Consider the following 23,575-nt stretch of genomic DNA (forward strand, 5'->3'; position numbering starts at 1 on the left):
AAATGTAAAAAATTAAATATTAGAAGTAAAAAAATTCAAGCTTTCCTCTGTTTTATACCACATATGACAGTGATTCATCTTCTTTTGAAAGTTCTCCGAAAGGGTCAACTTCATGGGACTTTTCTGTTCCCAAATATTAAAATAATGTAAAAGAAAAATAATTACCCAAAAATGCATCAAAGTAAGAGCATCATGACCTTGGGTAAAGCAAGGATTAGATAATCTAGAAAAAGAAGATAAAGCAAACATTATATTATATTATATCATATGGTTTGCAAAGAAAAAGAAAGACACTGCAGAATGATAATTACTCACTCAAGTAATCATTTTAGAATAATAATCCCCATCATCACTCCTGGGAGCCAACCCAAAAATAAAACTATTTTATTTAATGCACTATATTTATTTTGATTTATTCTATATATTTTCAAATTTTATTCATCTCGGTTAATGTTCTTTCAAAACGCTTGGTTTGATCTCTTATTCTTCAAAACTAATCATTTTAATCTCTATATAAAAATTTTATACACTATGAAATTCTTAAGTTAAGATTATATTTCAAAAAATTTATTCACTATAACATCGTATGACAATGGTACGAAAAGAGATGAAATAAAATAACAAAGTATTGTGATTAAAATTAACGAGATTAAGATAGAAAAAAATAGAGAGTAATGGTGATTTTAAAACAGTATTTTATATATATATACATCCTATGTTCCTCATAACTAATTCCTCCCTTTTTCTTGAAATTTCTACGGTTGTTTTTCCACAAACCAAAATCATTACAACTTTTACTGTATAAAAAAAAAAAGAAAAACAGAAATAAAGTGCGCATTCTTCAAAATTTTGTCTGTCATCCATTGAAGCTTTTTGGCATGGCAGCCGCAACAGTTGTGTCATTTCAAGTTCAACACCTTTCTCTCTCTCTCTCGCTCTGTTTTCAGAACTCTCTCTTCTTTCTTGAGAAACCCAGAGGAGAAAAGACTGTGATTTCATTTCATCTTCAAAAATAAATTTAAAATTTTGACAGCAGCATTGATTATGATGAAGATCCACTTAACAATGCCCATGTTCTTGTGTTTTTTGGCACTGTTGTTTCAGCTGTGTTGCTCCTCCACCACCATTGTTGTTGATGGAGTTTCAGAATGGAAGAATCCCTCTGTTCATACTGGAGATTCCATCAGTAAGTAGAGAAAAGAAAACAAAAACTTCTTCTCTTGTTCTTTTTGAAACTCCTTTTAACCTTTTTTGCCTTCTTGTTCTTGATCTTTTCAGTTTTCAAGCACAAGTTTCACTATTCTCTCTTCATTTTCCACGACCAAAGGGCTTTCAATCTCTGCAATTTCACTCATGCCACACTCCTCAGCAAACCCAATTCCACCACATTCACGGTATATCTCTCTCGAAAATACCACTTCCAGTGACTAACGCTCTCGTTGTCAATTAATTTTGAGATAAATTTCGTGTGCATATTAATTTAGTATTAGAATCTAACAAGCTCAAACGAGCATTAAGATACATGTAGCGGTTGTTTTTTAGATGGTACCCATAATATTGGTACTCTCACTTGAAAATCCCACTCTGCATAATCTTGTGCTCAATTGGTTTTAAGATAAAACTCAGTTAAACCAATGCCTGACAAGATTCGAATAAGGATTGGTTTTGAGATGTAACCATGATGTTGATACTCTCTCTGTCTCTCCCAACTGAACTTGAATTGGGTGTTCAAATAATGGCACATTTTGCTGTTTTAAGAGGTGGGGTTAACGAAATTAGTGGAAATTTTTGCTTCTTCATCCAAATTCCTTTCTGGGTTTTGAGTTTCTCCTTGTATTAAGTGGTGGGGTCAACGAAATCAGTGGAAAATTTTCATCTTTCTGCAAATTTCTATCTGGATTTTGAGTTTCTGATCGGTTTCGTGTGCAGTGGCATCCATCTCGGCCTGGTATTTTCTTCTTCTCCTTCAGCAATGGCTCCAAGAACTCTTGCAATGGCTCTCAGAAGCTTGCCGTGAAGGTCTCTGCTTCACCACCACCTCAAAGTTTTCACCTTTCTCCACAGCATCCTCCAATGGCGGCTCCGGCGCCGGTTTCCGGCGGAGTTCTGCCGTCCTCTCCGGAGTACCCTTGGCCGTTCCGCCCCCGGCAGGCTGCGCCGCCGAGTCTGCCGCCGAGTGCAAGTTCTCCGTTGACGGTGCCGTCGCTGGTGCCGGAGAAGGGAGGAGGTTTGCCGTTTATCAACAGTAATCCGGCGGTTCCTCTGCCCACCGGCGAAGTGGACTCTGCCACTATACGGCCTTTACCAACTTCTGACCATGGATCACACAGGGTACCAATCTCTCTCTCTCTTACTCACTTTTTCTCTCTCTAAAATGGCTATTTTAGTCTTATTTTTTTAATGTCCAAATTTAGTCTCATTGTTATTTTTCAAGTCAATTCATTGAAAAAAAAGGAACAAATTTTGAAAATGAAAATGTTTAAAACATTATAGAGGGAAGGCGTATAAAGACTATTTAAAAATACACTTATAAAATTAAAAAATATTTAGGTATTTATTAGTCTATCACCAGTAAATTTTAAGAAATGAGGGAAAGAAATGCAAGAAAAGAGATTTTTTTTTTCCAAAAAATTAAAAACCTTTAAATATTTCTTATTGGTGATCAGCACAAAGATAGAGATGGACCAGCAAAAGTACACGGTCCAATGGCCAAGAAAGGCCAAAACAAGATTTTAACCTAACTGATTTGTAAGGGTAAAAGTAAAAGAAAAAAAAAGTGAAAAGTGAAAAGTGAAAAGTGAGTGTTTTAAGATGGTTTATTGATGGACAAAATATGAGTGGCGTTTGTGTTGGGCATTATGAGGAACTTTTTTTAGCATTGAAATTTTGATGAGAGAGAGAGAGAGAGAGAGAGAGAGAGAGAGAGAATGGAGATTGGGAATTTGTTGCTAATGTTTGGATGCAAAATTTGCAGGTGATGATGAGCTCTCATGCTCTAAAATTGGCTCTAATTTCACTGCTCTTTCTGTTCCTCTAATTTCTAATTTCTAATTTCTTAGGTTAGGATCATAGGATGCAGAAATATGTGATTTTTGGGCTTCCAAATGTTTGTGTAAAAAAAAAAAAAGTATGATTGATATTTGATGATGAGATACAATCTATGCATTTGGATGTTCTAATCTAACTTTGGATCTTTATTTATTTTCTTCTTTTCCTATTCTCAACATTCAAATTCCACCATTTCTTTACTTTAAAAACTGCTTTTTCTCTCACTAAGATAATATTTTATTTTTTAAAAGTTGCATTATGATGTTTTGTTGGCCATATTAATGTCTGTGAGCCTTTTATTAACTTCTGGTTTTTCTTTGGATTAATAGTTTATCGTCCAACTTTTTAGATGTCGTAAGTTTGAATCTTCACCCTACATGTTATTAAAATATATATATATATTTTTAGGAAAGTTAATAATCAGATATTTTTAACAAATCTACCAGGCCTAAAAGTGGCCAAGTTGGGCTAATTTTTGTGTTGATGGCCTTTTCAAAATTATTACTTTAATTAGCAAAGCTAACATTATTTTTACCACATAGTTAAAGTTCAAAATAAAATTTAATGAAATGAACTTTGGAGTTAATTAGTTAATAACTCTAGTTTAAGTGAAAAGAAATAAAGTTGTAATTTGATGTATTAGCTAAAACTCTTTTTTTTATTTATTTATGAGTACACTAAGACTCCTTTTAACTTTCCTTCAGTTAGTACATTGTTTTTGTATAAGATGAGTTTTTTGAAATCACATTTTTTTAAGTATACTAATTTTTTATTATTTAAGTTAATGACAAATTATTTACAAATTTATGTACTCAATTACTCATGAAAATAAATCAAAATAAAATCATTGGGCTATACTAACTTCAATCATTTTTCTGAATATCTTAATTTGTAAAAATGCCCATTCACCTCCTAGGATTAACTCTCCATTATAGCTTATCCAAGGGCCATGCTATTTGCAATATGGCCAATCTTCATGAAACTATTTTCTGGTACAATACAATTTAAGATACTTTTTTTTTTTTTTGAAACCGAAGATACGAAAACAGAGTAACTCAGATCGAACTAGATCTTGAATCCAGAAGGGAAAAGAAAGTCTCCCACAATTCAACGATTTTCAGTCGCTTTGCTCGCAAGATTATAAGCATAAGAAAAGGGATAGAACTGAAGTTTATGGGAGGAAACTTATTATAAAGTTAAATTACTAATAACGAGCAGCCTTGCAATATCTTATGGATGCAAGTCTGCCAAGTGATTCGATCTTATCGTTCTTCATTATTTACATATGGCCATTTCTTGCTAGGTGCTCGTCTTAGATTGGCGTTTGGTTTAATAATTGGCTTCGGGATTATTGGCGAGAACTTATTGTGGGGGTCACCTTACCAAAAGGCTCCAACCATAGCGATGAATACAACATTCAATAAATTTCGGGTCTAACAATCTTTCAAGATTCTGAATGAATGGTCATATTTGCAAACAGAAAATCATACGTGTCTAACCTTGCTGAAAGATATTGATTTTGGGTGGGTGCTCTGCTTTTCTTTATCATGAAAAGAATATCGTGAACTAATGGTTAACAGAAAAGAGAGGGTTAACATCAAAGATGATGATGAAGAATGGGACCCTGTCCCATGATTTGTAGGGCCATGGCCAATTCATCATCTGTGGAGAGAATAGTAAGGGCAGCCCTAAAGGATCGAATCAAGGAGGACAAAGAAGAAACCAGAATTCCCAAGATGTCAAACTCTAGAAAATGAGGGAGCTCAGTGGGATTCGATAGCAATATCGACTTTATCAAAAGGAATCGTCGAGAAAGACCAGATATACCACAACAGAACTCGGATGAAGGTTAAGGAGGAACCTCAGTGCAATTCGATAAAATGTCAAGTTTCTCGAAAGGGAAACATAGTGTGGGTGTGGGGGAAACAAAGGCAGAGGCAGAAACACAAAGCATCTGAATGGGAAGGGAGTTTTGGGAAATTGAAGAGAGAATGAAGCAGAGATATTAATCCAAGAGGGTTGAGCTTAAACAAAACAGAGAAGCATCATAACTAAAGCAAGCAAAGAACTAACCAACTATAGGAGTTTCAGCCCCTCATGATTCCAACAGAAAAACATGAATTTCAACCACCAAACCATAGATAGCGCCTTACCTCGATCCTAGATGACAAACAAAACACCCGAAAGCTCCACGTTTTGCCTCGATGCAGCGTATGGAGTGTCCTCATGGCTGGCACTGTGAAAAAATTGTTTTGGAGGAAGGAGACAGTCAAACTCGGTGGGGATGTCACTCGAGAATAAAGTCAAAATATGTTGGTTTAGATAATTTTTCCAAGTAAAAAATTTAGACTTTGACCAAAAGTGTGAGAAGAAGAAATCTTACCATTATGCTGACTAAGCTGTCAACTTCTTCCGAATCTTTCCTTGGAGGGTCAGCATCCCACTAATGTCGCTGATCCTGCGGAAGACCAGATCAAGATCAGATCTCTGTAATAAAATAATAAGAAGACCAAAGCTTCATCCAAGACCTTAAATTATGTCAGTAACAATTTTCCATGCTCACTGACAAGAAACATGACTTGACACCTCAAAGAGTTGAACCTGGACCACCATATCCTTCATCATAGCCACAGACCAGAGTGGTGCAGGATAGATTCTCCCATTCTACGAAAGAAGTTCAAACAAACAAAAACACATCCATTCATCTGGTCAGAAACCAAAAGAAAAAAAGACAATACGGGTTTGTTAGATATGCAGTTAAAATCACTATTTTCAACTTTAGAATTTTACAGGAAGAACCATTACAATTGTTCTAAAAAAGGGACTACTCATACTGAACAAAAACTAAAGAAGACAACTTTCAAAAAGTAATTACCCAATTTGTTTTGCTGATGTTTGTGTCTCTTATGTTCTTGAAAACAGCCATTGGTAACCCTTCATTCCATCTGGTACGGTATTTCAACAGTGAAGATGGGGAAGTCGAACCAAGGCTTGAAACTTCAGCTTCCGAAGTGATTGCATCATGATTTCCCAAGAATGTATGTTTATTTGAGAAAGGGAAGTGAGGAGTTTCCTATACTATCTCACAAAATAAGTAAGAGATGACAATTATAATAGGTAGAAACAGGATTCGTAGCTTCACAAGATCTAGAAGACAGAACACTGAGAAAACACAAATCTACAATCGAAAGAAATAGATGAAACTTTTGGTAGTAATGTTGTCTTTTGCAGCAGAATTCGTATATAATAACATGGACCAAAAGACAATTGTGTAACAATAAACAATACAATGACTGCATGTCAGTCATGGACTGATAAATATGGCATTGCGAAACAAATATGACAGAACCAACACCGCCAGATGGAGAAGATCCATGCAAATGTTTCAAATCCAAATTTCTTTACACAATATACGCTTGAGTAAATAAATACAAAGAGCCCCCCTCACCATTTTATAACTGTCACTCTCGTTTTCGTTTTTCATCCTCTGTTCTTTCTCTTATTCCTCGTAACCATGGAAACCCAAGTTGAACATATTCTGAAACTCCCACGACTCTATTCAGAGTGATTCGCTCGTCCCAAAGAGTCAAGCCCTTCAGTCCTGTTGCGCACAATCCTGTGGAAAACTTCCCTCACCTGCCGCTCCAATGAGTCCAATCCAGTCCTCAGGGTGTCACACACCGTTGATAGCTCTTGCACTCTCTGTCTCAGCTCCGCTTCTTTATCCTCTGCCAATGGGAACTGAACTGCATCCGCCAAATCATTCATGAGACGCGTGCACTTTTCGATCTGATGAATCTCCTTCAACAGCCCACAGGAATTTCTTCGATCTCGCTTCTTGGACTCCTCCACAATTCGATCGTGCAGTTGAAGGATTGGAGCCGCCCATGGGAAATGCCGGGGCAAAGAAAAATGGACCTGCAAACCCCTGTCCTGGCAAGGAATAGCCGCCACCAGCGCCCACATTACAAACAATAACACCATGTTCATGGTAAAAATAGGGACTGCGAGGCCATTTGTAGCCAAAAGCTCAGTCGCTTTAGGGGCCGCCAAACTATTTCCAATCGATTGCAGCTGCCTCGCAGCCGACCAAGATCGTGAAACGCTCCACGACAGCGATCGGAAGTGGCCCAAAGACCGTTGCTCTTTCGATGTATTGTTGCGTCCGAAAGAACGGTTCCGGTGGGCAAGGGCAGAGGTATGCGAATCTTTCTCATCAAGCATACAAATAGCCAAATCGATGAGGGCCTTCTTGGCGCGACGGAATTGACCCTCCCCGAGAGTCCTCTGGTGGTTGCAGTTGTCCAACGCACTGAGAACAATTTCCAAGAGCTTCTGCCATTGCCTGAGCTGCTCGATCCCATCACGAATCGCATTACACACATCGAGCGCCTTGACGCTGCGCTCCGAATAATCAGCGACCATACGATCCAATGGGGGTCTAGAGATTTGAGATTTGTGGCTAACGAGAACGATTTTAAACTCCTCCTGGCAGCTTAGGAATGAATTCAGAAGCTTATGAATCCAAGATAGGGAAAGCAAATCATCAGAACCAACCGACGCAAGGTCCAGGAACCGGTCGGCAACTTGCCTCTGGAATCCATCGAGATCCTGCTCGTGGGACGTCGGAGATCCATCCATCGCGAAAAGCTGATCCCGCCGGATACTCTGAGCCGGACGTCCAATGTTGGTAAAGGCCGCCGACGAACCCTGATAATCTGTAGCGGGCATCCTCGCGCAGAGAAACTCCTTTCACATATCACGCACCAGAAACCCTAATCGCCAAATTCCCCAATCCGATTAACGAAATAAACAGCTCGATTGATCACCCCCTCTGGCCCTCTCCCACCAAACGAAAACACAGCTCCGAATGGCCTTCCCCCAAATTCAATTCAGTTCGACGCCACCCACACCGACTCGGCTAAATCAACTCCAGAATTTCGAAAGCAAGATCTCAAATTCAACCGTTCAAATCGAAGAACAGAGAAACCGAGATCAAAAGAGAGAGAAACAGAGGAAATTGACGACGAAAAGGAGAGATTGGAATTGAAAATTTAGAAATGGTGAGAGGAGAGGAGAGGCTGAAGATGGAAAACCTAGAGGACGCCCCTTTTATTGGGAGAATTTGCGGACCGCGTCTCTGTCTTCGGGCAGTTGAAATGAAAATTCTAACAAAAAAAACAATAATGATAATTTACAAAAAAAATTACAGTTTTAAAACATTTATTTTTTCCAAATATTATAATAAGAATTAAAAAAAAAATTGAACTACCATCGCTTTAACATCTTAAATATGAATGAGACATCCATCAACCTTATATAAAATAAATTTAAATTCTTAAACGACTGATTCAATTTCTTTTTCCAAAGGATTTCAAAATATTTCCAACTATATATCTAATCACATAAGTTGTTGAAATACATTTATTATATTTAGAAAATAAATCAATATATTTTAAAATAATTGACACTATTTAAAGGAATATAATTTTTTGTTATTATTATTATTTTTTTAGATAGAGATATATTTTATTATTGTTTCTTAAAAAAATATTTTATTAGTATTATTATTATTTTACTTTTTAAATATAACATGTAGAGATGGATATAACTTGCAACTTTTGGTAGATCTACGGCTTAATGAGTTGAGTTATGTTCAGGTTGATGATATAATTTTTTTTTTACAATGGTAGAGATACTTGACCTTGGAAGTTGTATTTAATTTGATATTTTATTAAGATATGAAAATTTTCATCTATGGCAACTTTTATATTTCTCATTATGATCCAAAAAATTATGACACATACTATATTCATATATTTAATATTAGGTTAAAAAGTTCAGTTATTATTATTGACATTTCTCTCTGCCTCACAACCACATGTTTTACTAAAAAAACACTAACACATATCATACCATGAACAATTTCAATTAAATACATTTTAAAATATCAATATCAAAGACCAAATTAAGTTTACATATGAATATTTAGATTATAAAATACCAGTGTGAATATTTAGATTATAAAGACGAGTGTGGAATAAGATTTTATTTATTTACTAAAAATCGAAAGGAGAGAATGTTATTTATTTGATGTTATTTACTATATATATTTTAAAGAATCAGAACCATTTTTACTAAAACTACGTGGAATCAAAATCAAACCTATCACAATTACTAATACCTTTTATTATTTCTAGCTAATTAGGGTACTGATATTATTTTTAATTAAACAATAATATATTTTATTTAATTACTATTTGAGGCGGGTCAACTAATTGATTTCGTTCTACATTGTAATATATACCATTAAGAATAGAATAGAATTTTTTGTCTACCACAAAAAGAAAATTTATTAAATAAGTTTGTAACTTTCTTAAAGAACAAAAATTTTATCTTAAAAATAGCATTCAATTTGGTTTTATACAGTTTATTGATGCTGACTCGCCCAAATCTCTTGGATCTTGATGTACCAATTAAAATTTTCCCAAAAAAAAAAAAGTAATTTATATGAAATTAATTAAAATATGATTTATTTGAATGGGTGTATTCACAAAATTTTAGATAAATAAGACGTATGACTGAGTCTGACCAGGTGAGGAGAATGTCTTTATTACAATTATTATTATGATAAATAAAAATAAAAAATTATCCATAGATACTTGAATGTTGTCACTTTGCTTGAAATTTCATTTATTAGCACATGTCTTATTAATGCGTTATTTATTTAAATATGGGGCTATGATCATGGAAGGTGGTGCGGTTATTTATTTATTTATTTATTTTTATCAGTAGTGTACCACATATTTTGGTTATGGAATACTTGTTTTATAATTGGAAGCCCTATTAAATTAGATATTATCATTTATCATTTATATAAGTATAAATAAATAATAAAAAATAATTTTTACCTTGAGTCAATTTGTACCTTCAATCCAAATCGACCGTCTGGATTGGGTTCAAATAAATGAAAATTCTATGAGTTGAATTTGTTCGAAGATTCACGTGAAATAAGTTTGGGTGAAAATTTAAAACTATTTTATTAGTTACCATAAAAGTTATATATTTATTTTAATTTTATTTCATTAAATAATTCTTTGTGAATTATTTATTATACAAAGGACTTTTAAAAACAACTTTTTAAAGTTTTTCTAGGTACCTTTTCACCATATATATAAAAATCTAACTTGTGAATCTTAATTAAAATGTTAGACAATACTTTGAATAAGTTACCCCAGAGGATTAACCATACTTTTTGAACGGAGACAGATGCTTCAACCAGCTGAACTATGTTCAGATTAACAATACTTTATTTGTATTGATTTAAGAAAACACGCATAATTTCATTTACGTGTGTGGTGAGAGGTAGTAGCATAAAAAGGGTTAAAAAGTTCGCATTCAAACATGTCTCCGTTCAATTTTAGTTCCAAAAAAGAATCAAAATAATGTCAAGTAATGATTTTCGTCTTTCTAAAAAGGTAATAATAACAAACGCCTTTTATATTTTTTTTTTCTTTAAACTATTGGGAACTGAAAATTTGAAGAATATGTGTAATATTAAAGACATACAAGAACAGACAAAACTAAACATATAGGTTTTTTTTTTTTATCAATTTATTTTGAAATTTGGTAACCAATATGAAAAAGTTTGAACCAAGCTTGGGCATCAAGGAAAATTTTCAATTCAAATCTGCAGCTATTTGAATTGATAGGGTTTTTGTTCCTCTGAAAAAGTAAATTCAATGTGGCAAAAAGGAAGTCTGAACACTCCAAAACTTTCAAATATTTTGATAGGACAAAAGAAAAAAGAGAGAATAAATAACCATATGGCCACCCTTCATATATCATATAGTATGAATCAACATTATTTTAATTAGTTTTGATAGAAAGAAACAATTAATTTAATTGGAGTGAAAAGGAAAGATGTGGGTCCTTTGATATTTTATTGGTAGGGGGCATTTTGTGGTCCTAAAAATTGTGATGGTTATCAGATCAAAATATATATATATAATACTAAATTACAAAAAAAAAGACCCAAAAAAATTTATATCCTTTTGAAAGTTTCACTATCATCCACCTTTCATAAATACTTTTAAAATACTCTTGGATAAACATCAATTAATATTTTGAATGAAAAATTAACGTGACATAATATATAACAATTTTCTCTCTTTTAAATGTCACGTTAGTTACCACATCATTCTAAATTCTACTATGTTAACTTTCCCTTTAAAATATTAACAGATTTGTGCTCAAAAGGTATTTTTGAAATGTTTATAAAAGATCGAAAACAATAGATTGAGGTATTTTTAGAATGTAGGAAGTTTAAAAGTATTTTTTTATAAGTTAGCCAAAAAAAAAAGAGAGAAAAAAGAGAGAGAGAGAGGAAAAAAAAAGGGGGGAAGGGTATGGGGCCCAAAGAGAAGGGTTGATGCGAAAAAGTTAGAAATTTGAGGGCTCTAAATGCAAAGTGTTTGGATTAGAGATTTGTCATTGGCCTAACAACAAGCAAGAAATGGTCTCTCAGTCAAAATACAAAAGCAACTTGCATCATTCTTTCTTATACCTTCCCACCTCACTTTGACATGAAGTTTTTTATTTTTCTTTTTCTTTTTCTTTTTCTTGTTTTTCCCTTACATTAAAGTTTAAACCCAAAATTAGCCCATTTAAGAAGGTATTTAAAACTAGGTATTTATTGAGTTTTTATTTAATGAAGACTTGTTTCATAACTTCTTTATATTTTCAAGATATAAATGCATTTACTAATGATTTTTATTTCCCTTCTCCCTTTTTTTTTTTATAAATTGTGTAGAGTTCTTTTAATAAATGTAAAATGAATTAAGTCAGTTCTATTACAAATTTGGTTTTATTCTCTATCTTAAAATTTTGAACTTATTTGTTAACAATTTCTAAACAAACAAAAAAAATTGCTGGTATCCTTTTCGGGCCAAAAATGTCAATTTTAAGATGAAAGACAGAACAAACACCAATTATAAAACAATCTAAATCTTTTAAAATTAAAAAAAAAACTAAATCATTGTAAAATATTTGTTTCTTGTTTCTATTTCACTTTTCCAAATTATTAATAAAATTGCTAATCTTCATCATTCTTAGCTAAAAAATTGAACATCAAATATCACAAATTAAAGACGAGATAAAAAATCATCCAACTTAAAATTTTACAAAAAAAATCACAAAAAACACATTTACTTAACAGGTCAAGACATATATCTTCGACTAAAATGTCAAAAAATTGAACAATCACTCAAGAGAACAAGAAACAAAAATCGATATCCAACTGACCCTAAATATTAACTACCATAATTACTTAAATTATTGAGCTATTGCCCTTAATAACAATTATTCCTTGTCAGCTGAGAAAGTAACTTGGATTCTAAGATTTATTATTCCTGAAAAAAGGATGGTTCAAAGAGTTGACCACTTCGTTAGGTTTCACTTTGAAAATAAAGAAAGAGAAGAAAAATTCAGGCACTTTTTGGGATCAATCACTGTTAGCATAGATTTAGTGATTTTTTTAGTTAGGGTTTTGAAACTTTGAACCAAAATTGAACTATCCCTGATTCCCTACACGTGTGAAATGTAATACAAAATCCTGGCCCTTCTAGAATCTAGACTTTCAAATGAATTCTGAAATCAACCACCTATTAAAAATGTAACTACTTTCTTTCTTTTTCTTCTTTTCCCTTCAGACGGAAGAAACATAAAACAAAGGTTTAAATTCTATTTCTTTTTGATACTTATTTATTTTTCAATCCCCAAACATTGCATAAAAGAAAACCTAATTCAGTTCTTAAAATTGATTTTTCATTGATTTAAATACGATTTTAGTCCGTAAACTTTCAAAATGTCCAATTTAGTCGTATACTTTCAACTTTGATTCATTTAGTCTTGATTTAGATACAATTTTGATCTATATACTTTCACAATGTTCATTTTGGTCATATAATTTCAACTTATGTTCATTTCAAGTTTCGAAACGGTCTATTTTAGTCCCCATACTTTTAAAAGGTAACCATTTTGGTCCCTATTTGTAAAATATAAAAAAAAAATTCTTACATTCGTTGGCTACATTTCAAGAAAGAAAGTGAATGAAATGTCAAAGATAAAATTGTGATCCAAACAAATGAAAGGACCAAAATTGTCACGTTCTAAAGGTACGGGGACCAAAACAAAGTACAGGAACTAAAACGAACCAACATCGAAAATACAAGAAACCAAAATGAACGTTCTAAAGTACATAGACCAAAATAAATCAAACGCCAAAAATAAAAAGACCAAAATAATATTTAAATCTTTTTCATGAATCATTTAATGACAATAAAAATCCATTTTAAGGTATGACACCGAACTTAGAACACATGCTCATCAACATTTATCCACCATACACATCGAATGAACAAAATAGCTTCTTAAAATTTATCACTTATTAAAAGTTGAGAGATCAAACTAGAATTTAAATCTAAAAATAAAGGAGAGAATGAGATGTGACGGAAGAACAGCTAAGGTAGAGCCAAAGTAGATAATGTAAGTTGATGGCAGTTGGTGAGATGTTTGAACCGATGGATGATATCAGAGGAGGTGGGGCCTAAGTTTTTTCAGGTTTTCTTGGTTGCTGTGGTGAAGGAAAAGGGATTAAAAACCCCACCAAAGCTACCCAACTAGAGAGCAAAGGAAGCCCCAGATCCAACATTTCTTGACCCTTTGACCTTTGAAATGTTCATCATCAAGTTTAGAAAGCCTCAAAATGACCCACAGCTTTCAAGTCTGTCCTATTCCTAAATCCTATTAAGTGAAAGTGAATGATTTCATTAGCTAAAGCTTCTCTCAAATGACCCAGTCCAATCAAGTGGTTCCTTGTTTCTAAGACTCTTCAATCCACCTGAAGAATCCATTTCGTTTGGATTTGCTTCACCAGAACCATTCAAATCGACAGTGATAGAGAGAGTCCAAATCCCCACTCGGTGGTTGCATTTAGAAAGAACTGGAAAAGGAAAATTGACTACAGATTAACCCACCCCTCTTTTGGGGTATTTGGAATAGATTTTAGTGGTCGGTTTTAACTTTTTTGGCAGTCGTTTAATATTCTTTTTGGAGTAGATTTTAGTGGCCGCTTTAACTTTTGGCTAATTACAAAAAGGAAATTGTGGTCTACTGATCTTCTTTGGCTACGTGTTCGGTTTCCTTCCCTTTTTGTAATATTTCATATTTTTTTGGTTAAATTATAAGTTTAGCTTCCAAGCTTTCAGATTTGTGCCCAATAGATCCATAGATTTTAAAAAGTGTCTAGTAGATTCATAATCTTTCAATTTTATATGTATACACTCGTCAACTTTCAACTTTGTGTCTACTAAATATCTAACCTAACCTAGTAGACATTATTCTACCTTCAAGAATTTATTAGACACCAAATTGAAAGGTCGAAATTTCAAAGTTAGATTTATTAGACAATTTTAAAGTTTAAAGACCTATTAGATATAAAATTGAAAGCTGAGAATCATTAGATATTTTTTAAACATCAACTGCTTGTTAGATGCAAGTTGTGCCTAAAAGTTTTAGGAGGAAGGTTGTAATCAAACCTATAATTAATAATATTGTTTTTTAGGAAAAAAAGAAAAAGGTGGGGGATAACGAAGTACAATCTCATCAGTGTAAGCTCTATCATAGAATGAAGTTCCTTAAATATCATATAGTGTTAGGGGTTACCTCATGTGCAAGGGTACTAGAATCACCTAACAGTGCATAAACCCAACTGCTGGATCAGTACCAGTAGACAATGCATTTAATAAGCACTAATGATGAGTAATAAATCAACGGGTCGTTTGACTAAAACCTAACTAGCTGCTTCAGAACTAATTTAACATTATTGATATCAGAAGGAAGAGTACCGTTAAGAGAAGACAGCAGAAGGTGTACTCAGGGAAGTCCATTGACGAAACCATTCAACGTGTCTTCTTTGCTGCCATTGGCAACAACGTCTGTCAAGAAGATGCTGCCTGAATCACACCATCCGCCTAGGACATCCCTCCTGCAGCTCTGAGATATGACACAGAACTGATATGTCCAAATCATTTTCCCCAAACAACACGAGCAATTGTCTTTATATTGATTATAAGGGCAATACCACTTTCATGAAGATCAATAATAGGCTGATATAATCTTGAGATATCAATGATGATTTGACATCACAATTGAGACTTTCTTCGGGTAGATAATCTTAAATTTGAATAAAGGGTTATTATTTTTCAAACACGCAGTTCCCCAAACACCTCCAGTTAAAAGGAAATTAAGCAAGACTTCCGACAATGACCGTTACATAGATATCTTTATGTTTATCATCCAGTTGCAAGTAATTGTGAGATGTTCGAAGGTAACATCAGAACAGACTTATTAGCGGTCAAGCTGTCAAGTTGAGTTTACTCTACAATAAAGTTAATAATATATGATCTTGACTTACCAAAAATTATCCAAAGGCAGCAGTCAGCAATGAACTCAGCTAGTATTAACAAAAGATATTTTGGCTCAAACAGAACAAACTTGATGCAACAGACAGAAATTTGATACCTTACTAAATCCAAGCCAGTTTGAGTCTCCTCTTAACGAAAATACTTTCTTGCTTTCTTTCCACTGTCCGCAAAAAACCTGCATGATCTCGACGTTCAAGTTAATTATTCCGAAAATCCCCCTTCATCCATGCAAGAGCACCATATGAGGCATTATAAAGTAGCCAGAATTCTACAATGTTTTGATCATGCGATTCTTTGCTAAATTTCACCGGAAGTTTGAAATACTGAGGAAATATGCAAGTTCTCTTAACACCGCACCATAACATCGAACACACGTGAAGCATACCCCCCTCCCTAACTACCTACAGGCCTAGATTTGGAGGCCTCAAAATTGAAGAAAACAGAACAAGAAAGAGATTGAAAAGTAAAAGAACTTTATCAGCGTCATGTATAATCTTCTTTGTCAGCAAATTGAGATGTATTTTATGGGAAACTAGGCTTCCATTAAGACAAATGAATAATACGAAGAAAAAAAAGAGAGAGAGAAAAGAAAAAGAAATAGCCCACAACAAAAGGAGCTTGAACAAGAGAACAAAGAAACAAAAAAGGTTTCAGTTGTTGATAGTCAGAGATGGGGTAATTACAGAAATCCTTGGCTATAGATCCATTAGTGTTGAACCTAACCATAGACGACATCTCCTCCAAAGACTCAACCCGTCTAAAAATTTCCATCCCAAGCACACTTGTACAAGACACACCGGCACCATATTGAGATGTACTATCACAGTCAATTGAAAAGAGACCATATATTTTCGAAGGTGCTGATTAGAGAATAATTTGAGTATGAACGTTGTTACCATAGGAAAAAATGACGAGACCAGTTTTGGTTTCCTAGGCAAAGATACCAAGTATAGAGAAATTTCCTCCATATTAGAGGAGTTATATGTGCCAGCTAAGGGATAAAAATGTTTATATGCAAATGAGAGAGACCCCATGACCCTTAAAGGTGACAGAAGAATCGTATTAATTGAGAAGCTTACCTCATAGTCAACTCCCTGGACATAAATGTAATCAGGGTTGATAGATGAGAATGCCAGTCCCGTAATCTGCAGATAAGAAAGATGGGGCATTGGTAAACATACAAATTAAGAAATTACACAAATGTATAAAAATTGTGTATCAAAACATTTTTAAGGACAATAAGTGTCATGATGAACACTAGCCATCAACTAATGGCAGATCTATCCTCGCAGTAGAGACATCATCATTATGCCAGTTCACAAAAATACAAACATTATTGTCATATGAACCCATTAGCATTATAATGGCGACAGGTGAGAAACAAACTAGCACTTTTACATTCACTTGCATATTGTGATGATAATCTTAATGTGTGCTTCAAATAATAAAATTTTGATTTCTTTTTTTATTTTCCACGGGGTCTTCTTATCATTGAAAAGTTTAAAGAACAAGCCAATAATGACTCTACAAAGACGTAAAAAAAACCATACATTGCCACGTTTTCATAAAACAACTGTGGACTACACCAAGAAAATAAAGGGGACTGATGCCAGCTCTAAGACCTCACAACTAGATAAGAAAATTAACTTTAATAAAAGAAAACTAATCTTTAGAACCTCTCCAACTTTCAAGGGGACTGGTGTAAGTCAAACTAACCTCATATTTCGAGCAGTGAACCCATCTTGATAATGCTGACCACCTAAATTAGAATGTGAATTACATCATTTAGTCAAGTTGAATAAGTAATTGAAAGCATGCTAATACTCTATTTTCTTACCACATCCGACATCCTTGTAAAGCGTAATTGATGGTTTCTGACAAGTATGTACAATCAATACAATTACACCATTTTCGCATTACCATGTTATGAACTAATGTATTGTTTATGAATGAAATAATTTTCCTAAGTATGTTTCAAGCGGTGAAATTTCTTAAACAAATCTCCCTGAGAATAATTCTAATCAGATAAAACTTGTGTACTGGTCTCAAAAGACTTCTGTACACAAATCAAAGAAGACTTTGGTGAATAGAAACTTATGCATATCAAAACAAGTTCAACAGCAATCACCTCCGAGGATCATAGATTGTTACAGTTCGATCCGCCCCACCTACTGCAATATTACCATTTGAAGAAGTGCAGACAGCATAAAAGTTATCACCAACAGAGCCACAGATTCTTTGCAGACAACCACCATTTTCTTTCATTCTCAGATCCCATATCGTCAACTGCACTTATTGCATTAGATGAAAAGGAAAGCCACCGTGAAGATATAAAAAAAAGACTTGCATAGTCTCATAACACTTTTACCTGACAACCTTCTGTGACAGCTAATACAGAGCTTCCATTCCCAGAAGAAAGATTCCGAGTGAAGCTCAATGCAGTTGGATACCAGAGTCTGAGGCAAACGTTAAAAAATAATAATATTTGCCTTTCTAGCAATGGAAGAAAGGAACAGAAGTTCAAGAATTAAATTAATGACAAAATGAAGAAGCTTAAAAGTGAAGCCCCAAAAGACCATAATATGCCACCACAAAGTCACGAATTGGCCTCTCACACATTATTTCTCAATGAGTTCCCAACTAAGGGAAATAGTTCATATTAGAATGGGTATATTGCAAGTAAAAGCAACCGAGGAGTTCAAGAGCCTTATAGAGTCAGAAGAACAACACATCTTTAATCGCTCAAAACTAAACTCAAACAAAAATGTTGAAAGCAAAAGAAGTTTGAACTATTCGAGTTGTTGTTTAATCTTCTCATATTTCTTATTCTCCCTTGAGCCAATTTCTCATGAACCATTCTAGTTCTAATCCCCTTGGAATCTCTTGCAAAGTACCCACTGGCTTCCTAGACCCAACAAGACTTTCCAGTTCAGCCCAAAATTAATTTCTATCATGGTACGAAGTAGGATCATGACCCTATGATCCAACATATCATGTCGATAATAAAAGAGAACTTAATGAACTATGAAAAGCCCCTTCTCAGAAACCTTAGAACTAGCAGTCTAGCACAGTACTTAGAGACAATTTCTGAGAAGTTTGATAGGTGTAAAAAGGGGGTATTTCGAAGGGTGAAAGAGTTACCCTTGCTTTATCTATGCTGTCCAACTTTAGAGCTTCAGAAAGAGTGGCCTCGCAACCAGAGAGTGTATAAGGAAGTTCGTTTGGCCCATTAATTGAAGAGAAGTCAATAAAATTTATAAATAGAAAATTGATTCTTTGCCCCGGCCTTAGGAAAATGGCATATTGAGCATGGTAATTTGGTGGCCATTATCATTTGCTTGCAATATGTTTGCGGCACTTTCCTAGGGAAACTACTTCGTTAAGGCATAGAGTGCTATCAGGTCTATACGTTGTAGTAAACTACAGGAGGAGAACCTTAAAAATGAGGTTCTCGAATAACCAATCTCCTTGGTTTGCAAGTTCCAAGTTTAACACCTTGGACTGTTTCCTTTTGTACCACCATACTCGGAGATGGAAAGAATTAAATTTTCAGGATGTGGATGGATAGCCAACATTTTGGCATATAAATTTCAGATGTATACAGTATCTGCTTTGAATAATTTCTCAATCTCTAATTGTTGGGATGAGCACTCTAATGGAAAGAATGATTCTACTTCTGAAAGATCTCGATGGCAAAGTGCCCAATCAGCTCTTCAAATTGCTAAATGCAATTCATCACAAACAGCCAAAAAATGGTGAGAATGGAAGCAAATGACGTGATACCTCAAAAGGACTTCACAAGTAATCTTTTTCGATTCATTGATGCCTACAAACAAGATTCTCCTTTCTAGTGTGTTCCATTCCAAGTGCAAACTTTATATGAAGTCTCTCGAGAATACGATAACTTGAGACACCTCAAAAAGGAGTTGCAAGGTGTACACAATTACTCAAATGTAAGGTTTAAACGTTACACCACAGGAGGCACTTGGTCAAATGTAATTTTCAGATTTTTTTTTTGGTAAGTCGTAATAGTAATCTAATTAGTTCCTATTGCCAATAGAAACAACTACAAGGCAGTTATGCTGCCCTCGTCGTATAAGCTCTGTTTACAATATGGATGGACCTGACAAGACAGTGAAATTCACCAAAAAGGTAGCACAAAATAAAATAAATCAAGCAACATATGGCAGTACTTACGTACGTAATGTCCGGACATGGACATCCTGGTCATAAATATCAACAGTTCTGCCAAAGCTATGAGCAACAGCTGCCTGAGAGAAATTTAAAGCACAGTAGTACCTAGTGGGTTACTGTAGGTGTAGATCTATGACTCTATAGGAAAAAAATTCACAGGTAAAATAAAGCTAGAAAAGGGCATCCAATATTTGTTTATATTCTCCCACTTCTTTTTTTTTTTTTTTTTGGATAAGAAACCTTATATTAGAACAACTCAAAAGAGGAACATCCTAAGGGCTGGGGTAGAGACAATATTTGTTTATATTCTCCCACTTCCATTCTAACAAATCAGAGTTTAGTATGTATTGTGCGTGTGTCTGTATTAGAACTTGAAATTTAGAGAGTTACAAAATGAAATATCGATAATGGGAATCAGCAATCACAAACAGAGCTTTAAGTATGGTTGCATAATGTGCAAACTAACACCGTGAACATTTTATTTCAAAGACGTAATCTGTATGCATGCATATACGTGAGCATGCGCAAACATCTTATTTTGAACATAAGGAGAAGGTATCCATGTAAGAGTTTAAAAAATAATTCAATAAAGAAATAGAAAACCGTGAACAATTCAGTCGGACTGAAGCATAATCCTGCCCAACTGCGCTCACCAAGACCTGAATCTCGAGGCAATACAGAATATGTAAACCTGTCAACATCTGAAATTTCAAGAAATAGATAAGTTGTATGTACATTTGAAGAACTTATATCCAGAAACAGAAGTGAACATGAACAATGAATCAACAGAAACAGAGACAAAGCAGGAAAACCAAATTATAAGAGAAGTATATGTGAACAATATATCAGGAATGTAAAGTGAACAGGTATAAGAAAGAAAAAAAATGGAAGAAGATGCAATAATCAAGTTTATATAGTAAAATAATATCTAGCAGACTCTAGATGTTTTTAAATAACGTTGTCTTCCATCTAAACCTTGCATTGCAATCAACCATTAACCAGTGCTCTTGAGAGAATTAAAAGTAAGTCTGGAAGTAAGAAACCTTATCACTCAACTATGTCGCACCTTTTAAGCTTTTCTTATATTTGGGATTATAACTTGCAGATGCGATGCATTGAGAAAATATTTTGTGATCTTTTTGGGATGGATGTCAACCACTTACCCTTTTAGCTTTTTTAACTAGATTTTTTTTCCCATGACAAACCATTTTTCATCAAGACAAATGAAATTATAGAAAGGAGGTCCATAATAAGCCAAGCTAAAAGTGGGCATTACAAAAAACTTACCAAAAGAAGAAGAAGAAGAAGAAGAAGAAGAAGAACCTCTTCTTTAATAATCAAAAGTAAAGGAGAATTACAAAACAAATTTGAATTAAGAGCAGAAAGAGAAACATTAATACTAATATGCACCATATCAATGTTTGCGGGACATATATTTTTATCATGTACAAACAACATGCAGCTTTGTAGACTAATATTAAAGAAAGTTCCAAATGTTTCATGATGGAACTTGAGATAAATCATTGGTATCATGACAGCAGCGTAAAGATAATGTACCTTGACCAGTGGCATCAAGTTTAGAAACAATGAGGTGACCATAGGAATCAACCGTCCCTAGTAGTAGGTCATTATAACCTGAATAAATGCACCATAACAATTAAAAAAAAATAGCAATATATGAATCTTGGAAACGTTAGTTTAAGTAGTGTGTCTGTGTCCAACTCTTAAATGATGTGTCATTGATTCTTCGCTTCTTACATGGTTATAAATATAGATATTTCATGTATGGCATTACATACATGCACGGACAGAGTCAGGAAGAATAAGTAGACTTAACTATCAACTTCAGCCAGGACCAAGCTCTGGATTTCTGAGCGATGAGGACAGCGATTGAGTAATGAAGAGTGTATAACCTTCAAGAAGCATGGGCAGATGGATTATGGCGGCATTAGAAATTCTTCTCCTCATGATATATTAAACTAATATACCTTTGTCTGGACGGGAATAAGTAGGCTATCTTTTCCTTCGATGACTGATGATTCTTCCATGGAAATCTAAAGGAAAATAGACATGAGATTTGGCATTTCGCAGCGCCAATACGGTGGAAAGCAGAGGAGGCAGTGGCATACCTGGAGTTTGAAAACGCGGGAAGCGGAAGCGATGAAGACCGAGCAGGAAGAAGCATCCGGAGTAACCTGGAGAGAGAGAGAGAGAGAGAGGGATTGAAAGAGATATTAGGGTTGGGGAAAATGGAGATGTAGATCGTACATGGAGGGCGAGGCGAGTGGGCTGGAGATTCCCGGGAGAAGGATTGTCGATGAGAGAGGGCGGCACCACCGCCTTCCTCAGACTCTTTGCCTTCAACATAGCTTCCTGCAATCCAAGCTCTCTCTGGCTCTGGCTATGGCGGAGGCGGGAAAAACAAATTTCTTTCCTGCAACTTCTCAATTTGATGTTGAATCGTTGATGGCGAGTGGAAATGGCGGCAAGTGAACGTGAACACCGGCCGCTGCCCGGGCAATTTTCCGTGGTTTTTATTTAATTTCTGAATTTTTATTTACTCTCCTATATTAACCTAAACTAAGTTTAAATTCTAAACTCAAATTCAAACATTCATTCGTAGTTGTTTTTGTTTTTACTGATCAACTTTCAAATTTGGTCTTTGCTCTCGAACACAATTCAATTATCCATTTATTTTCTGATTAAAAAATGGTGAGTTTGAATCTCTATGTTTACATGTTGTAAAAATCTTACGAACTTTATACTCACCAGAGTGTTAAGGGTTTCTAAGTTTTCTAATTACTGGTGACATCACCAACTTTGTCAAATAACCTCCCACACCCCTCTTGCTTGTTTTTCTCTTCCAAACTCCATCTTTTCCTCTCTGCCTCCATCTCCCTCTTTTTCCAGATTTTTTTTCCCTCCTCGTCGTTTTTCATTATTCTCTTTTCCTCTTTTCAACAAATTTTTTTTTCTCATTCTCCCTAAATAAAGAGAGAGCGAGGTTGAACGAGGGAGAGAAGTTGAGCGTGAATTGAGGGAATCTAAAAATACTATCTCAATATTAATTCAAATTTGTTTCCCGAAATCTATTCTCAATCTCATTAAATCTCTCAACGTAGTTTTAATTAGGATTTAATTAAAAACCCCTCATTTTGCTTTCATCTCTTTCATTCCTAATTTAAAATTTAATCAAATGAAAATATCAATTTAAAATCTAATTACAAAAAGAAAGTATTCGAATAAAATTTAAATTAGGAATCATGGGAAAGCAAAATTGGGGATTTGAAAAGCAAAATTTGGGGATTTAAAATTCAATTATAATTAATTTTATCTCGCTCACCCTCACCCTCTCACTCTCTCTCACCCTCTCACTCTCTCTCACCCTCGCTCTCTCACTCTATCTCTTCCACTGAGCTTCTTTCTTCGACGAACGACCTCCTTCATCGGTTTTGATGCAACCGTCGTCAGCGAAGTCACGGGAATCATGGAGGTTGCTGGTTTAAAAAAAAAAGCTGAGAGATTTAGAGTTTTTTTTAAAGTAAATTGCTTTTTGTGGTCAGTAAATAAGAAAAGGAATAATAGTAATTAGAAAAAATACAGAAAGATGGAAGAAGGAAAAAAGAAACTCCAAGGGTAGCAATGGTCATTTGGTGTGGAGGTGATGTCAGCAAATGCCTATAAAACTTGGTGTTTTGAAAAAGATTATTAAAAATGTTAAAAGGCGAAGGCTTATTTTGTCCATTTTCCCTAAATTTTAAGTGACAAAAATTATGATATTGAAATTAATTTTTTATATTTTTTTTAATATCTGTCCGAACCAACACTAATCGTGGGATTTGATTAAG

The 23,575-nt window shown here is 34.3% G+C and overlaps 3 protein-coding genes across 5 annotated transcripts; 1 reads left to right on the top strand and 2 right to left on the bottom strand.

The window, feature by feature from the left end:
• The first annotated feature begins 667 nt into the window (after positions 1 to 667).
• Positions 668 to 3,201, top strand: LOC111006293 (Cupredoxin superfamily protein). Of its 2 annotated transcripts, XM_022278141.2 has the most exons (5): positions 668 to 908; positions 1,105 to 1,186; positions 1,279 to 1,394; positions 1,930 to 2,331; positions 2,975 to 3,201. In XM_022278141.2, exons 1-5 carry the CDS (start codon positions 879 to 881, stop codon positions 3,035 to 3,037), a joined length of 693 nt encoding a protein of 230 aa, XP_022133833.1. In that variant the 5' UTR covers positions 668 to 878; the 3' UTR covers positions 3,038 to 3,201. The 2 variants fall into 2 exon arrangements, with proteins under 2 accessions (XP_022133833.1, XP_022133832.1); XM_022278140.2 differs by lacking the exon at positions 668 to 908 and having other exon boundaries at positions 1,013 to 1,186.
• A 3,026-nt stretch (positions 3,202 to 6,227) lies between these two features.
• Positions 6,228 to 8,191, bottom strand: LOC111006292 (protein BYPASS1-LIKE). Its single transcript, XM_022278139.2, has one exon. It carries the CDS (start codon positions 7,777 to 7,779, stop codon positions 6,604 to 6,606), a length of 1,176 nt encoding a protein of 391 aa, XP_022133831.1. The 5' UTR covers positions 7,780 to 8,191; the 3' UTR covers positions 6,228 to 6,603.
• Positions 8,192 to 14,694: 6,503 nt separating this feature from the next.
• LOC111006641 (uncharacterized) lies at positions 14,695 to 22,271 on the bottom strand. 2 transcript variants are annotated; one of them, XM_088122453.1, is made up of 13 exons: positions 21,996 to 22,271; positions 21,857 to 21,922; positions 21,716 to 21,781; positions 21,565 to 21,640; positions 21,285 to 21,362; positions 20,331 to 20,428; positions 19,731 to 19,804; positions 17,902 to 17,989; positions 17,662 to 17,819; positions 17,250 to 17,292; positions 16,613 to 16,678; positions 15,631 to 15,708; positions 14,695 to 15,120 (listed from the first exon to the last, which is right to left on the bottom strand). In XM_088122453.1, the coding sequence occupies exons 1-13, from the start codon at positions 22,092 to 22,094 to the stop codon at positions 14,983 to 14,985; spliced, it is 1,128 nt and encodes a 375-aa protein (XP_087978579.1). In that variant the 5' UTR covers positions 22,095 to 22,271; the 3' UTR covers positions 14,695 to 14,982. The 2 variants fall into 2 exon arrangements, with proteins under 2 accessions (XP_087978579.1, XP_022134361.1); XM_022278669.2 differs by having other exon boundaries at positions 14,695 to 15,102; positions 21,996 to 22,268.
• Between the last annotated feature and the right edge of the window lie 1,304 nt (positions 22,272 to 23,575).

This window comes from Momordica charantia (genome assembly GCF_013281855.1).
Source record: "Momordica charantia cultivar OHB3-1 chromosome 4 unlocalized genomic scaffold, Mcharantia_2.0 BLBB01000004.1, whole genome shotgun sequence".
NCBI classification, from domain to species: domain Eukaryota; kingdom Viridiplantae; phylum Streptophyta; class Magnoliopsida; order Cucurbitales; family Cucurbitaceae; genus Momordica; species Momordica charantia.